This window comes from Bos taurus, chromosome 18 (genome assembly GCF_002263795.3).
Source record: "Bos taurus isolate L1 Dominette 01449 registration number 42190680 breed Hereford chromosome 18, ARS-UCD2.0, whole genome shotgun sequence".
NCBI lineage: Eukaryota > Metazoa > Chordata > Mammalia > Artiodactyla > Bovidae > Bos > Bos taurus.
In genome coordinates this window covers 57,012,526-57,028,422 of record NC_037345.1, presented here as the reverse complement: position 1 = coordinate 57,028,422, position 15,897 = coordinate 57,012,526, and the positions used below count along the sequence as shown (strand labels likewise).

Sequence of the window (15,897 nt, the reverse complement as noted above, 5' to 3'; positions counted from 1 at the left end):
TCATCAATAACCGAGTAAATGACTTTTGTCGGGTGGAAGTACAATTCCCTCCCCTCCATATAGAATAGGGCTTCCCAGGTGGTTCAGTGGTAAAGAATCCACCTGCCAATGCAGGAGACACGGTTCCATCCCTGGGCCAGGAAGATCCCCTGGAGAAGGGAATGGCAACCCACTTCAGTGTTCTTGCCTGGGAAAGCCCGTGGACAGAGGAACCTGGTGGGCGGTCCATAGGGTGGCAGAAAGTTGGACAGGACTTAGCGATTAGACAACAGCAACACAGGATAAGCTACTTTTGTATCTATTGGTTAGTTCGTTTCAGCACTTCTTATTGCCCAGATGTGTGTGGTTCTTTTAATACCTTGCTAGCTCCATCACTTACTAATGAATCCAAATAACATCTTTGACATATGTTCATTTTATAGATGCAGGAGTGTCATGATTAGATCTTCTGTTTTTTGTTTTTTTTTAAAAAAAACCTTTTAACACTAGATTTGACCCTTATATACAAACCTTTAATCTCTCAATATGGGTCACACCAGTTTTGAGATGAAGGCTTACTCCATCCATCTCAGTTCCTCATCCCCATGACACCACCGCTGTCTCTCTTTCCAGACCTCATCTGATCCCCATCCCTGGCTTTCTTTCAAATTCTGACTCCACCTTGGTCCTCTCTAATCCCTAATCCTGCCTCCTCCACCCCCGGGGATTAGCTCACGGGATCCACCCAGGCCCAGTTCCAGGAGACGCCTTCTCATTCCTCAAACACCTAAAACAGTGTCTCTTCCTCCTTCCTCTTCCCCCTCATCTGGCCGCCAGACGCCCCAGAGCTCTCTGATTCCTGCTTCTCCCTCCCCACCTACGCCCGGTGGACTGCCTCATCCCTGCTCCTAAAAGGCCACGTTTATCCAAAATGTTGCTTTCCCAGATCCAACCCCTGCCCACATCCAATCTAAGTTGACTTTCTATCCACCGACCTGAGGATTCCCTTCTTATGTCTGATTAGGAGAGAAGGGGAGGGTAAATTTCGGCATTCTTGTGTTTTCCAGAAGAAAAAGGGCTGGCGATGGAGTTGGAAGTGGCTGGAGATGAGGCTGAGAACTGGAACTTAGATGTGTTTAGCTTGACATGGAGAATTAAACTTGAGAATGGCTGTGGACCGGGATGGGTCTGAGGGATGGGCTGATGGTAAGTGTGGAGAATGGTTAAAATTAGATAGGGAGGTGGGAAGAGGATGGAAAATGGCTGGGAACTGATGTACATTAAGAGTATGGGTAGGGCTGGGTAGGAGGGACTTCCCTGGTGGCCCAGTGGCAGAGGAACCTGGAAGGTTACACACAGTCCATGGGATCACAAAGAGTTGGACACGACTGAACAGCAACAAGGTTGGAGGGGAGATAGGAAAGTGGGATGGAAACTTGGGTTGATGTTGGAGAAGACCCCCCACCCCCACCCCAGGGGATTTAAGGTGGACCTGGAGAAGGAACTGGGCTCTTCCCTTCCCTCCCAGATGGGTCCTGCTGCCTGAAAGTTCACAGTGGGTTCAACTTGGGCGGAACCAGATCTGGGTCCTAGCTTGTCCTGGGAGCTCCGCCCCACTGAGAAGGGCCAAGCCCAGGCTGGGGGTGCCCAAAGACAGCCTGCTGAGCTATTGGGGGTGGAGAAGGGAAGGCCAGCAACAGGGAAACAATGAAGGCGCTGGGGGAGGGAGTTCAGGGGTTAAAAGCCATGGGTCGAGGCTGAAGTTGGAGGCAGCTGGCAGCAGAAGTCACGCGGGGCCCCAACCCAGGTAGGGTCCGCCTATGGCAGAGGCAGGAGCACTGGGAGGGAGGAGGGTCGGAGAGAGCGGGAGACAGCTGAGTCAGGGAGATGTAGGCAGAGGCCAGAGGCAGGGTTCCAGACAGAAATTTGCAGAGGTTTGAGAGGTGAAGCGGACAGGGAGGCCTGGCGTGCTGCGATTCATGGGATCGTAAAGAGTCGGACACGACTGAGCGACTGAACTGAACTGAACTGAACTGAGAGGTGAAGCAGCAGAAAGATAAGATGCTCAGTTTTAGACCAGGGATCCGAGAGGGGAAAGGCGCCTGCAAACAGTAGAGAGGGGCAGGAGAGTGCACAAGGATCCAGCTGGCTGGAGGGCTGGGGTGGAGGGACTGGCCACCCAGGGTGAAGGGCATCGAGAGAGCTGCAGCCCCTGGGAGGGATGTGCAAGCTGCCCCTCCCATCGCGTTACCGGGACCCCCACCCCACCCCCACACACACACCAAGAACGGAACTGGGAGATGGGGGGTCGGTGCAGCTTCCAGGGTCAAGGTTTTCAGAGTAAAGGAGAGGACACTCAAGACTGGAAACCCGCAGAGCAGAGCAGGCAGGGAGTATCCAGAGGGTAGGGAGTATCCAGAGATGGGGGATTCTGGCCCGCTCTTACTCCCTTTCAACTTCTCAGGCTCCGCCCGCCCTGCCCCCCACCACAAAGTCACTATGTGGCCCCTGGCCGCTGCGATCTCTTTCCTGATGGTGGCCTGGTCAGGAGGTAAGAATGCAAGCCGCGGGGGCGGAGGCGGGGTGGCCACTGCAAACAATGGTAGGAGGCGGGAGCCGCAGGGAGCCGCAAGCTCCGCCTCCAGCCCGCTGGTGGGCGGGGCGGGGCGGGTCCCGGGGCGCAGGCGTGATTCCTGCGTGTCCCTGCGTGACCTGGTGACCCAGCTGGGGTCAGTCCATGCTCCGCACCTACCCCAGACCTCTCCCTGGGGTATCCCGGTTCAGATGGGCTTGCCCTATTGTTAAGCCTTCTAGATCTTGCACACCAGCCCTCTCACTGACTGTCCTACTCTGTACCGGAAAGTCCATCCCCAAGACCTTCCCAAGTTCAAGAGTTAGAAGACATAGACAGGGGTTCAAATCCCGACGCCTGGGGTCACAGTGGGATGACTGAGTGAGCATGTGTATGAGTGTACATGCACACGCATGCGCGCGCGCGCGCGCGCACACACACACACACACACACACACACTGCTTTATTGGTAGTATTCTGTCTCTAGTCTCAGGCCCTTCCAGAACCTAGATTGTTCTTTAGTCCTTGATAATCATTACCGTGTTAGTTGCTCAGTCGTGTCTGACTCTTTGCAACCTCATGGACTGTAGCCTGCCAGGCTCCTCTGTCCATGGGATTTCTCCAGGCAAGAATACTGCAGTGGGTTAACATTCCCTTCTCCAGCTTCCTGACCCAGGGATCCAACCCATGTCTCCTGCATCTTCTAACTGACACGAAGATTCTTTCCTATCTGAGCCACCAGGAAGGAGACCCCAAACCTGATTCCACGCAGAGCTGGTCCCCAGATATTCCTCTCCTCCCATTTAAGTCCCCTTTCCCTGCCTTGGCAGGCGAGTTGTCTGGAAACCCCATTCATCCATTCATTCAGCAGACAGCTGAGCAGCAGGCACCATGCTAGGTGCTGTACAAGTAGACACAGTTGCTGTGTTCAGCATCCAGAACCTAGCAGGGATGGATGCTGGCATCATTCAGACAATTCCCCTAATATTTAGTTAAAACTGTGATGCAAGGTGATGGTTTCAAGGAGCCAACCTGGAAGCCCAGAGATGTAGTGGCAGTTCCTGGCCCAGAACCGGGGCCCCCAAAGGACTTGACGCCTGAGCTGGGACCCGAAGGAGGGGGTCCTCAGGCACCCATCACCACTCTTGGGCTGAAGGCAGGGTAGCTTCTGTCTTGTGGTGACACCCCTAGGACTCCCGTATCCCCTCCTGGTGCCATGCCCCGGAGCTAAGAGCTCCACATGCAGGTCTTATGGAGCCCTTAACAGCCTGGTGAGGTAGGTGCATGGTAATTACTCCAGTTTCATAGCTGAAAAACCCAAGATTCTCAGACAGCAAGGTCCTGCCCCAAAGTCAGCAGCAGTGCCTGAGTCAGGACCTTAATCCATGTTGCCCGCCCTGTCCTCCACATCCTGGACTTTATGCTCTGGCAAACCATCTCTGGAGTAGAGAATGGCAACCCCTGCCAGGACTCTTGCCTGGAGAATCCTATGTACAGAGAAGCCTGTCAAGCTACAATCCGCACGGTCACGAAAGAGTTGGACACGACTGAAGGGACTTCACACAAACCATCTTTATTTTCAACCTAATGGGCTTCATAGAGGCAACTTTATTTTTTTTTTTTTTTACTTAGAGCATATTTGAAGTTAATATCACTATTCTAAGTGGAAAACAGCATCTTTTGCTATAAATAAAGGTAAAGGAAAAGGGCGACAGAAGATGAGATGTTTGGATGGCATCGCCGACTAAGTGAACACGAATCTGAGCAAACTCCGGGAGATAGTGAAAGACAGGGAAGCTTGGCATGCTGCAGTCCATGGGGTCGCAGAGTCAGACGGGACCTAGCGACTGAAGGACAACAATGGAAAAAAAAAAATCAGTTCTGCACAATGAACAAAAAAACAGTATTTATTGAATTGGACCAATATTGTTTTCAATTATAATATTTATTGAATTGCCTGTTGATGACAGGCAATTTCCCTTTCTGACCTCCTTCAATAATAGGCAGTTTCCCTTTCTAACGTCCCCCATAATAGGAAAGGCAGCTGGTTCTACTTACTTTGGGGGGTTGCCAGCCAAAGGCAACCTTCTGCTTCCTCCTGGTTTGAAAAGGTGACCTCAGCAAGACAAGAGAGATGTTAAAAGGATATGAGCACCATCATGCAAACTTTCTCCTGTCAAAATCAGGTTTGAAAGAGAAGTGATGATGACTCAGTTTCTGAGGGTGCAATTAATATCACTCCCTGCTTCCTGAGTGCTTGCTCCACACCAGGTCCTGTGTGTGTCTTGAATGTAGGATCTCACGGAACCTACGACTGTCTGATGAGAGACGAACTATAACTTTCCCTCCTTTACAGCAGAGAAAACTGAGAGTTGTACCCAGCCAGGAAGTGGCACATTCAGGATTAGACGTCCTTTTATTTTTTTCAATTTCTTTGCTTATTGTATTTGTCTCGACTGCGCTGGGTCTTGGTTGGTGCACCGGGCTTTCCCCAGTTGTGGCGCGCAGGGGCTACATTTCCTTGCGGTGCTCAGCTTTCTCCATGCGGTGGCATCTCATTGCAGGGACTCTAGAGCATGCAGGCTTCAATGGTTGCAGTGCACAGGCTTGGTTACCCCTCAGCATGTGGGATCTCCTGGGACCAGGAATCAAACCTGTGTCCCCTACGTTGACAGGTGGTTTCTTAACCACTGGACCACCAGGGAAGCTCCAGGATTAGATCTTCTTTGTCTCTGTGTGGACTGCTGTGCCTCCAACCTGGGTCTCCTGTATTGCAGGCAGATTCTTTACCATCTGAGCCACCAGGAAAGTTCCCTTCACAGAGGTTATGAATGGTATTTAAGGTCATGAAGGCACTCAGCAAATGCGTTTAGAAAGGATGGAGGAATGGATGGATGGATACTGCCTAGGTAGGTAGGGTAGGACCACCTCTACTCCTGGAAATCAATCCCTATGGTGGACCAAGACAGAAAATTCAGGTGGGAAGAAATCAGGCTTCTGCTTACGTATCAGAAGCTTCCTCATTCCCCAAACCCTTCTTTTACTCTCCAGTGGAGGGTTTGGCGCTTCTAGAAAGAAGGGACATCAATCTCTTCGCCCCAGCTCATCTCCACTACGTAGAAAATGGCAATGCCAAGAGACCGATAAATGAATCATCAGTTCCTGGCCACCCAGAGCAAAATTTTGACTCAGTCCCCAAGCCCAAGAACCGTAACGCCCAGCCTCCTTTCCCTGTGAACCCCAATTCTCTAACACGTTCTCTCCTCCACCAGGCATCTCTCGGGAGTACCCCAAGATTCTCAATGGCACCAATGGGACCAACGGGTTCCTCCCTGGTGGCTACACCTGTATCCCCCACTCTCAGCCCTGGCAGGCAGCCCTAAAAGTGCAAGGGCGGCTGCTCTGCGGGGGAGTCCTGGTGCACCCCAAATGGGTCCTCACCGCGGCGCACTGTCTAAAGGAGTATGTGGGGCCTCGGGGAGTGAGGGGTGGGGATGAGACTGTAACTGGCGTGGTGCGTGGGCGGAGCAGAATTTGAGGATGAGGTTGGACTTGGGTTGTGATGGGCATGGGGTGAGCATGAGGTTTGGTGGAGACGTGGGGGTATGGGTATGGACAGGGAGTCCCAGCAGAGGACTTGGAGGAAACTGGAGTCAAGGATGTGGAAGCAGACACCTTTGGAAATAAGGAAGGGGGTGGGGAAGGGTGAGACTGGGGATGGGAACGGAGACGAGCTCCTGGACCCCTCTGACCACCGGCTTCTTGCACCCGCAGAGGGTACAGAGTGTACCTGGGCAAGCACGTCCTGGCGCGTGTGGAGGCTGGGGAGCAGGTGAGGGAGGTGGCTCGAGCTATCCCCCACCCTCGGTACCAGAGCAGCCCCACCCACCTGAACCATGACCACGACATCATGCTTCTGGAACTGAAGTCCTCTGTGCAGCTCACCAGGCACATCCAGACCCTGCCCCTCTCCCACCATCACTGCCTGCCCCCCGGCACCTGCTGCCGGGTGTCTGGCTGGGGCACCACCACCAGCCCCCAGGGTACGCACCCGCACGGGTGGCCGGTGGCCGCACAGAGCGGCCGGGGAGACTGGGGCAGAGACGGGAGGGCAGGTCGGAGCAGGAGTCTTTATAGATAAAACTAGATTTATTAGACATGGGTTAAGTCATGAATCGCATAGTGATATATAAAGGTATATATATCCTTCATGTAAATATAGAAGTGTAGATAAAACTAGATTTATTAGACATGGGTTAAGTCATGAATCGCATAGTGATATATAAAGGTATATATATCCTTCATGTAAATATAGAAGTGTAGATAAAACTAGATTTATTAGACATGGGTTAAGTCATGAATCGCACAGTGATATATAAAGGTATATATATCCTTCATGTAAATATAGAAGTGTAGATAAAACTAGATTTATTAGACATGGGTTAAGTCATGAATCGCATAGTGATATATAAAGGTATATATATCCTTCATGTAAATATAGAAGTGTAGATAAAACTAGATTTATTAGACATGGGTTAAGTCATGAATCGCATAGTGATATATAAAGGTATATATATCCTTCATGTAAATATAGAAGTGTAAATACGTAAAAATATAAATATGAAGTTATATAATGTTACATATAATGTATAGTTTTGTATATCCTTTATAGAATATATAAATGTAGCATATATAAATATATAAACATAAATGTATATTTATAAAGAATATGCAAATGTGTGAATATATATCAAGTTATATTTATATTCTATATTTATAAAGACTATATAAATATAATTGTATATATAAGGTTATATTTATATTCTATGTAAAGAATACTTAAATGTATGTAAAGTTTTATTTATAAAGAATGTATAAATATAAATGTATAAGTATATATAGTTATATTTATAGTCCATATTTATAAAGAATATGCAAATCTAAATGTATAAATATATATAGCTATATATAATATGTCATATCATGTAAATGATTAGTTATATTTCCTTTATATAAACATGCATAAATTTACCAATACAGAGCTATAATTACATATGTTATATACCATATATAAAATTATGTTTCCTTTATATAAATATATATAAACTTATATGTAAAAATATATAATATATAGTATATGTACATATTTATTTGGATCATATTTATATGGATTGACATAGTAAAATATCTGTATATAAATATGTAAATTATAGAAATTAGATTTATTTCCTAAGCTATAAATGATATATTTATTTAAATACATTGTATTCAAATAACATATTATACATAAGTATGTATTTAAATATATATGTATCATTTATAATTTAGAAACTAAATTTAATATATTGGTTATTAAGTATAATAAAATATAAATAAATACATCTTTTGGATATAAATATGATATATATATGACTGTAAGTTGAGCTCTATAGCAGCAAGAGCCTTTTGCACCTCCTTAGCCGTCCCTCGCTCTCCCCTCGTCTCATCTCCACATCTCTCTTCCCAGCGTGCCCCACCCTTCTTCCCACCACTCTTTCCTGCTCTCTTGCATCTCCTTCCGTCTCTCCTCTTCCCTGTGTTTTCCCCATCTCCGGTTCTCTCTCATCACCGCTGCCTTCCTGTCTCTTCCCACCACCTTCTCTCCATCTTTCTGCATCACTTTCTCCACCTCTGTCCTCACCTACCTCCCCACTTATATCTCTTGCTGAGATGTATTTATTTACCCCTTACCATTCCTCTCCATCTTTCTCTCTACTTCTCATCCTTTCTTCGAGCTCTCCCCCACCTTCTCTCCACATTTCTGTCTTCCATCACTTTACCCAAATACATATCCCATCTCTTCTCCCATTTTTGTCTTCCCATCGTTATTTTCTACAGACTTGCTGCCCATCCAACTTCCACCCCATTAACCTGTCCAGAATAGACATCCTTAGACCTTCCTCTCTCTCTCCTCCTCAGTGACTTTCCCCCAAACCCTCCAATGTGCCAACATCGAGCTTCGCTCAGATGAAGAGTGTCGTCAAGTCTACCCGGGGAAGATCACACCCAACATGCTCTGTGCCGGCACAAAAGAGGGTGGCAAGGACTCCTGTGAGGTGAGGCCAAGGGGGTGGTGTGTTGCCACAAGCCAGGAGGTGGGGACTGATGCTTGGGGGGAAGGATTTGCTTCCAGCCTTGGGCAAACCAGTCTTTGCAATGTGAGATGTCTCTTAGCATAGAGGGTCAGGATAAAAAGAGGGTGCCCACAGCTGGCAAACAGAATTTATCTTAAGCCTGGGCTTTGACTGGCAGTGGCTACCCAGATCCTTGTGTTGAGATATATAAATGTTGGATCTCCTTTGGTTTGAGTGACAGAAACCCAACACAAACTAGCTTAAGCAAAACCTTGGCTTTTGTGACTGAAAAGTCCAGGATGTCTTGTTTCAGGAATGGGTGGATCCATTATCTTACACATAATGTGTAAGAATCTCTCTTTAACTCTCAGCTCTTCTGTTTTGGTTTCATTCTCAGTTAAACTTTCCCCATGCCATATAGCATGTTGGCCCCAGCAGCTTTGGTCTTAAATCTTACCCTCTAAGGAACCATCTTTGAAAGAGAGAGGATCTCCTTTCCAACTGTGTACATAATCTCTGAGCATGATTCTCTTACTAGGCTGACTTAGGATATCTGACCCTTGAACATCACTGGTTAGGACTGCATGGGTTCACTTATACATGAAGTTTATTTCAATAGTAAGTACTACAGTAAATACACGATTCAAGGCTGATTGAATCTGCAGATGCAGAACCTCAGACACTGAGGAACAGCATATATATAGAGGGCTAATTACAAGTTATAGGGGGAGTTTTATTGTGCACAGAGTCCGTGCCCTTAACCCTTGTGCCATTCAAGGGTCAGCTGTATTGTGTCCTGAGCCACCACTCTAGCCAGAGCTGTGGGGTTCTCTGATGGACCAAGTCTGAGTCGTGTGACTAGCTGTGGGGGCAGACAGAGGCATGGACAAGTTGTATGGATTGAAAGTGGGAGAGAGGGCAGTCTCCAAATGAAAAAATCAGGAGGCTGTCATCAAAATAAGGGGAAATGGGTACTACACAGGCAAACAAAATATATTAAAAAAAAAAAAACAAAACCTATGCCCAAGAGAGGGGGGCTTCTTAAGATTGAGTTTTGGTTTCGTGGGAAACGGTATGATAATGAAGTAGTAATATGAGTCTTATCAGTTAGTAATGTCTGCCCTGGGCCCAGAGGGAGAAGTGGCCCTTCAGGTGTATTGCATACCCTACCAGGAACATGGCTGGATTAACTCAATAGTAAGACGACACCAAGGAGCCATAAAGTCGAAGCAGGGTTGAGAGGTGGGGAGGGGTAGCAGGTGAGATCTGGGGCCAGAGAACCAAGAACAGTGGTGTGAGGTAAGCCACCACCATTTTAATGGGACTGAAGAACAGAAAAACAGGGAGAGACACAGAAATGTCTGTCTGTTTCTCTGTCTCAGAGTTTATCTCTCTCTGTGTTTGTCAGCTTATCTTTGTTTCTCTCTCACCCTCTCTCTGTATTCCTGTCTCTATCTCTGCCTCTATGTGTGTCTCTGCCTTTGTTTAGGACACCCCGCCTCTCTCTTTCTCCCACTTAGGGTGACTCCGGGGGTCCCCTGGTCTGTAACGGAACACTTCATGGCATCATCTCCTGGGGAGACTTCCCATGTGGGCAGCCCAACCGGCCTGGTGTCTACACCCGAGTTTCTCAGTATGTTCCATGGATCCAAGAAACAATCCAAAAGCGGAAAACTTGTAAACAGGAATGGACGAAGGGCCCACAATAAAAGTCGGGTTGGCGTTCCTGCTCTCTTACTCGGTTTGCCCAGCCCTTCCCTGTCCCTCCCAAAGCGTTCCACTTGCACCAGCAACCCATGTTCTCCAAACTTCCAATGCCAGCTGACACTGCACGTTTCAAAAGCATTCAGTCATTTTCAGCATCATGCTCTCCCAGACGTTGCATCACTGAAACATCCCAGTCCCCTGAACGTCCCAAAGAAGACAATACTCCGGATGTCCCAACTGTTTCAACATAAACCTAGATCACCATCTGAATGTGCAATCTGTGGAACACTTGAATGCCTCCGTCTGTCCGTCTCAACGATATTCTATGTTCTGTGAATGGAACTTCCTTGACAACATCCTATACCCCTTCAAGTATTTATTCACTGCCAATATTCTAGATCCGTCTATGTTTTGTACTCAAGAGAGTTCTAGACTCCCAAGACATTTCTTCCTGAAAATATTGTCTGCAGTATATTCTGCCCTGACAACATTATGTGCACCTCTGATTCGTCACAGCTAACGTTGGAGCCGCATGACGGTTCGTTCATTCAAACGAGCCTCGGGAAATTCCTGGAGACATTTCTGGGTCTCCCCAGTTGTCCCATTCCTACCGACATTCCATGTTCTGCCAGTATTCCCTGTCTCTGAACCCCCGTGCGCATTCAATATCAACAGTGCTCTAAACTCTAGGGTGCTGGGGTCGACTGCTCCAAGAGGCCTCCGTGCTCCTTTGCTGCTGCTGTTGTTCAGTTGCTAAGTCTGTCCGACTCTTTGTGACCCCATGGACCGCAGCACACTAGACTCCTCTGTCCTTTACTATCTTCCTGAATTTTCTCAGATTCATGTCCGTTGAGTCAGTGATACCATCCAACCATCTCATCCCCTGCCTGCCCCCTTCTCCTCTTGCCTTCAATCTTTCCCAACATCAGGATCTTTTCCAATGAGTCGGGCTCTTCACATCAGGTGGCCAGAGTACTGGAACTTCAGCTTCAGCATCAGTCCTTCCAGTGGATATTCAGGGTTGATTTCCTTGAGGATCAACTGGTTTGGTCTCCTGGCAGCTATTGTCCACCAAATCTTCTGTTCTTTTACCCACAATCCTTGTTCAGTACCCCGTGATGTTACATCTTTGTCTATGACCCTCAAGTGCAGTGGTTAGATGCCCAAGTGGAAAGTGTAACAAAGGCAAAGACCGTGAGACAGGAGCCCGCCTGATGTATTAGATTAGAGAAGAAGATGCAGAGGTTGGTGTGGAACGACTGCAATGGCCCAGGTGACAGCAGATGGTGCTTGGATCAGGGTGCCATCCTTGGAGGAGTTCAGGGATCAGATTTTAGATCTGTTTGAGGGGATTGTTACACAGCGTCTGTTGATTTCAGCCAGAGAATGTGAGAAAAAGAGGAGGATCGAGGGGGCAGGAGGGATAAATTAGGAGCTTGGGATTGATGTAAACACACTACTATATATAAAGTAGATAATCAACAAGGACCTACTGTATAGCACAGGGAAGTCTACTCAGTACTCTGTAATAACCTATATGGGAAAAGAATCTGAAAAAGAATGGCTATATGTATATGTTTAACTGAATCACTTTGCTGTACACCAGAAACTATCTCAACATTGTAAATCAACTATACTCCAATATAAAATAAAATAAAATAAATTTTCTTTAATGTTCAACATTAAAAAAAAAAAAAGAGGATCGAGGAGTCAGGATGGAGCTGCCATTTACTAAAATAGGAGGAAGCTGAAGCAACATTTTTGCAGGGAAAGGCCAGGAGTTTGGGGTTCAAACTGTGTATCAGATAACTAAGCAGCCATAAACTCTGCCCTCAGCGGTTTCACAGGAAATAAACAACACAAAGTAAATAACTGCAAATCGTGATTGTTGTTGTAATTCAGTTGCTCAGTCCTGTCTGACTCTTTGCGACCCTGTGGACTGTAGCCAGAGGCTCCTCTGTCCCTGGAATTTCCCAGGCAAGAATACTGGAGTGGGTTGCCATTTCCTTTTGCAGGACATCTTCTGACCCAGGGATGGGACCCATGGCTCCTGCATCCTCACATTGGCAGGCAGATTCTTTACCACTGAACCATAGCCGGGTGGGGGTGGGGGGAAGCCCGCACTAGCAAAGGATATACAGTAATAAAAAGCGATCACAAAGGATACGGAGTGACAGAAATACTAGCAAAAGATATACAATAATAAAGGTAACAGCCGAAGGAAATGAGGGCAAAAGGAAATAAAGAAGGAAAACAAAAAGTGGAGGCTTGTACAGATCATTAACAATAATGTGCCACCAACGAATTCACTTCTCCCCATCTGAGGATGAAGAACCATCTCAGTGTATTAATAAAGTTAAAGAGAACATCACCTACTTCAGAGGACTCTTAAGAGGACTGATTTCATACGTGAAAGCACTCAGAACACCTGGTACTGAGTGAATGCTCCCTAAGTGGCAGCTGTCACGAGCATTATTGTTCTTATTATTGATGTCATTGTTATGGTACCCTGTCTCCAAGGCTCCAGCCCCAAGCAGGTCGCCTTGGGTGGCAGTTGAAGATCTGAGAACCGGAGGCGGAGGTCCAATCCTTCCAGCGGAACAGAAAATAATGACGTACTTGAGCAGGAGGCTCTGATTGCCAACAGGACTTTAATTCAAGAAGGCCAGCCAGGTGGCAGGCTGTTCAGACCGCCTGCCTCCCTTGCATCTCCTGGGACTTTGTAACCACTTGCCCACTCCTTCCTGTTTTGCCCCAGGGGGATTTTTAATAACAATGAGATCCTGTGTAAGAAGGAATTTGGAGGCCTGTGGAGGAAGAGAGGAGGGGAAAAGATGGGTGGTGGGGAAGGGGGAGACCAAAGCAAAAAAAGAACACTTCCTGTCATCAGTCCAGCAGATAACGCCCTCTCAGATCTTTCTCTCCAGGCCCCAGTTGGGGAAATATCAGCTCCCCCCATTTTACAGCGTGTGGACCTAAAGACAATCCAGCAGTGAGTCAAATCCCTCCAGACTGATGGAGACACCTTCCTGTATTTCTGCTCTGAGAACATCCCCAGGGACATTCCTTCCCATCCACCACCCCCCTCCATGCCCCACCCCCACCCTGCAAGTCCAGAAGGATGCAGGTCCTGAGCCACTGCCCCACTTGTGAGGCCCTGTTTGGTTTCACTTTTTGCTAAATTAATTAATTGTTTGGCTGTACTTGGTCCTCGTTGCTGCACAGGCTTGTCTCTAGCTGTGCTGAGTGGAGGGGGCTACTCTCTGGCTGTGGTGAACTGGCTTCTCCCTGCAGTGGCTTCTCTTGTTGCGGGCCACGGACGCAAGGATGTGCAGGCTTCAGTAGGTATGTGCTCGGGCTTAGTTGCCCCGCCGCATGTGGGATCTTCCCAGACCAGGGATCGAACTCCTGTGCCCTGCATTGGCAGGTGGATTCTTAACCACTGGACCACCGGGGAAGTCTTTGTGAGCCCTTGTTTAAGGGACTAGGCTGGACTCACCAGGTGAATGGGAGCAATGGGCATATGAGCCCACAATTTCATCCTAACAAATTCAATGTTAAGATGAAAGAAGCAGATGGGTTGTGAGCGGGTTGAGGAGGTTGGACACTCAAGTCAGGCTTTTTGGAGGAAGGGAGGCACGCATGCGTGCCAAGTCACTTCAGTTGTGTCCGACTCGTTGCGACCCTGTGGACCGTAGCCCACCAGGCTCCTCTGTCCCTGAGGATTCTCCAGGCAAGAATACTGGAGTGGGTTGCCATTCCCTACTCCAGGGGATCTTCCTGACCCAGGAATTGAACCTGAGTCTCTTATATCACCTGTATTGGCAGGCGGGGTTCTTTACCACTAGCCCCACCTGGGAAGCCCAGGAGGAAGGAATAATGAAGAATAATGTAGTCGCTCCCACAGAAGTAGGATGGACTTCCTCATCCAAGCGTTGGTTCAGATGTCATGACTCATGATGCCGCACATGCACCAAAGGGTCATTTCCACCTCTGAGGGGTGACCACAGTTGGCACTGTGAGTGGGAGCCTAGCTAGGGCCACCACCTTGTCAACGGAAAAAAAACGCACAACCTCAAAGCTGAGAAATATGTTTTATTTTACAAACATACTGAGGACTTAACCCCGGAAGACAGCCTCTCAGAGAGCTCCAGGGGACTTTCCAAGAGATAAGGGAGGAGCCAGGATACACAGCAGTTTTTGCAACAAAAACCAGGTAGTTGGAGCATCAAGAAATTACTGTTAAATAAAGAAAAAACAAACAGCTCCAGTTAGTAAATTTCGTGCTTTTCTATGAATGTTGCTGTTTAGTCGCTAAGTTGTGTCCGACTCTTTGTAACCCCATAGACTGCAGCATGCCAGGCTTCTCCCTTCACTGTCCTCTGGAGTTTGCTCATACTCATGTCTATAGAGTCGGTGATGCCATCCAACCATCTCATCCTCTGTCATCCCCTTCTCCTCCTGCCCTCAATCTTTCCCAGCATCAGGGTCTTTTCTAATGAGTCAGTTCTTCGCATCAGATGGCCAAAGTATTGGAGCTTCAGCTTCAGCATCAGTCTTTGCAATGATTATTCAGGGTTGATTTCCTTTCAGATTGACTGGTTTGATCGCCTTGCTGTCCAAGGGACTCTCAAGAGTCTTCTCCAACACCACAGTTCAAAAGCATCAATTCTTCACCACTCAGCCTCCTTCCCCTACCACTTGGAAAATTCCAAAAAATTTTAAAACCTCCATGACCAGAATCCAGAAGGAAAATCAAATGCATACCAGGGACCCACAGGAGGGGTGTGAGCTGGACCAGAGAAGCCTCTAGATGTAGAAGGATCCCTCCAGGGCTTTCTGAGTGGTGGACTAGGTGGGGAGGGGCAGTCAGAGGCTGAGAATCCAGGTAAATGACTTGGGTGAGGGTCTAGGAGGAGGGAACAAGGCCAGTTGGGGCCAAGTTAGGGCTTGAGAGAATCGGAGACAAGAGGAACAGTGTGAGAAGGGGTAAGAAGGAGGACAGTGTCTGGATTCAGCCTAGTTAACCGGTAGGTGGCGGGGCCTCCTTGTGATAACCCAGGGGTAAGACGCAGAGCTCCTGAGGGACACAGAGGGAGATGGGCTGTGGGCATGCCCGAGGGCAACGGCTGCAGAGGGCCGGAGCTCGGGAGCCAGGTTTCAAAGATGTAGAGAAGGAAGTGTTCGAAGCCATCTTTGGGGAGGATAATGGCGCCACAATCTTCCCTTTCTCTCCCTGCCGAAAAGACAGAAAAGAAAAACACGGACAGAGTTCGGAGGGAATAGAAATTTGGCTTTAATCCTCAGCTGTTGGATGGGAGAACAAGTAGGCTTGTGCCTCAAAAACTGTGCCCTCCCACCCCTACCTTCCATGAGGAATCTGGGGGATTCTGTAAGAGGAGGGCTCGCAGTCAGGGGTAGTGATGGGGAACAAAGGTGGAAAGATCTTGTCTTCCTCTTGCCTTGTTTCAAAAACAGTCATGGGCTGGCATCAGGCAGCCCAGTAATCGGGTGGTGATTGGGTCT

General features: G+C 47.9%; 1 protein-coding gene across 3 annotated transcripts; it reads left to right on the top strand.

Moving 5' to 3' along the window:
• The first annotated feature begins 1,558 nt into the window (after positions 1-1,558).
• Positions 1,559-12,039, top strand: KLK13 (kallikrein related peptidase 13). Of its 3 annotated transcripts, XM_010815246.4 has the most exons (6): positions 1,559-1,786; positions 2,444-2,530; positions 5,824-6,013; positions 6,326-6,594; positions 8,510-8,646; positions 10,185-12,039. In XM_010815246.4, exons 2-6 carry the CDS (start codon positions 2,479-2,481, stop codon positions 10,371-10,373), a joined length of 837 nt encoding a protein of 278 aa, XP_010813548.1. In that variant the 5' UTR covers positions 1,559-1,786; positions 2,444-2,478; the 3' UTR covers positions 10,374-12,039. The 3 variants fall into 3 exon arrangements, with proteins under 3 accessions (XP_010813548.1, XP_024834523.1, XP_010813549.1); XM_010815247.4 differs by lacking the exons at positions 1,559-1,786; positions 2,444-2,530 and adding an exon at positions 3,832-5,460; XM_024978755.2 differs by lacking the exons at positions 5,824-6,013; positions 6,326-6,594 and having other exon boundaries at positions 1,560-1,786.
• The last annotated feature ends 3,858 nt before the right edge of the window (positions 12,040-15,897 follow it).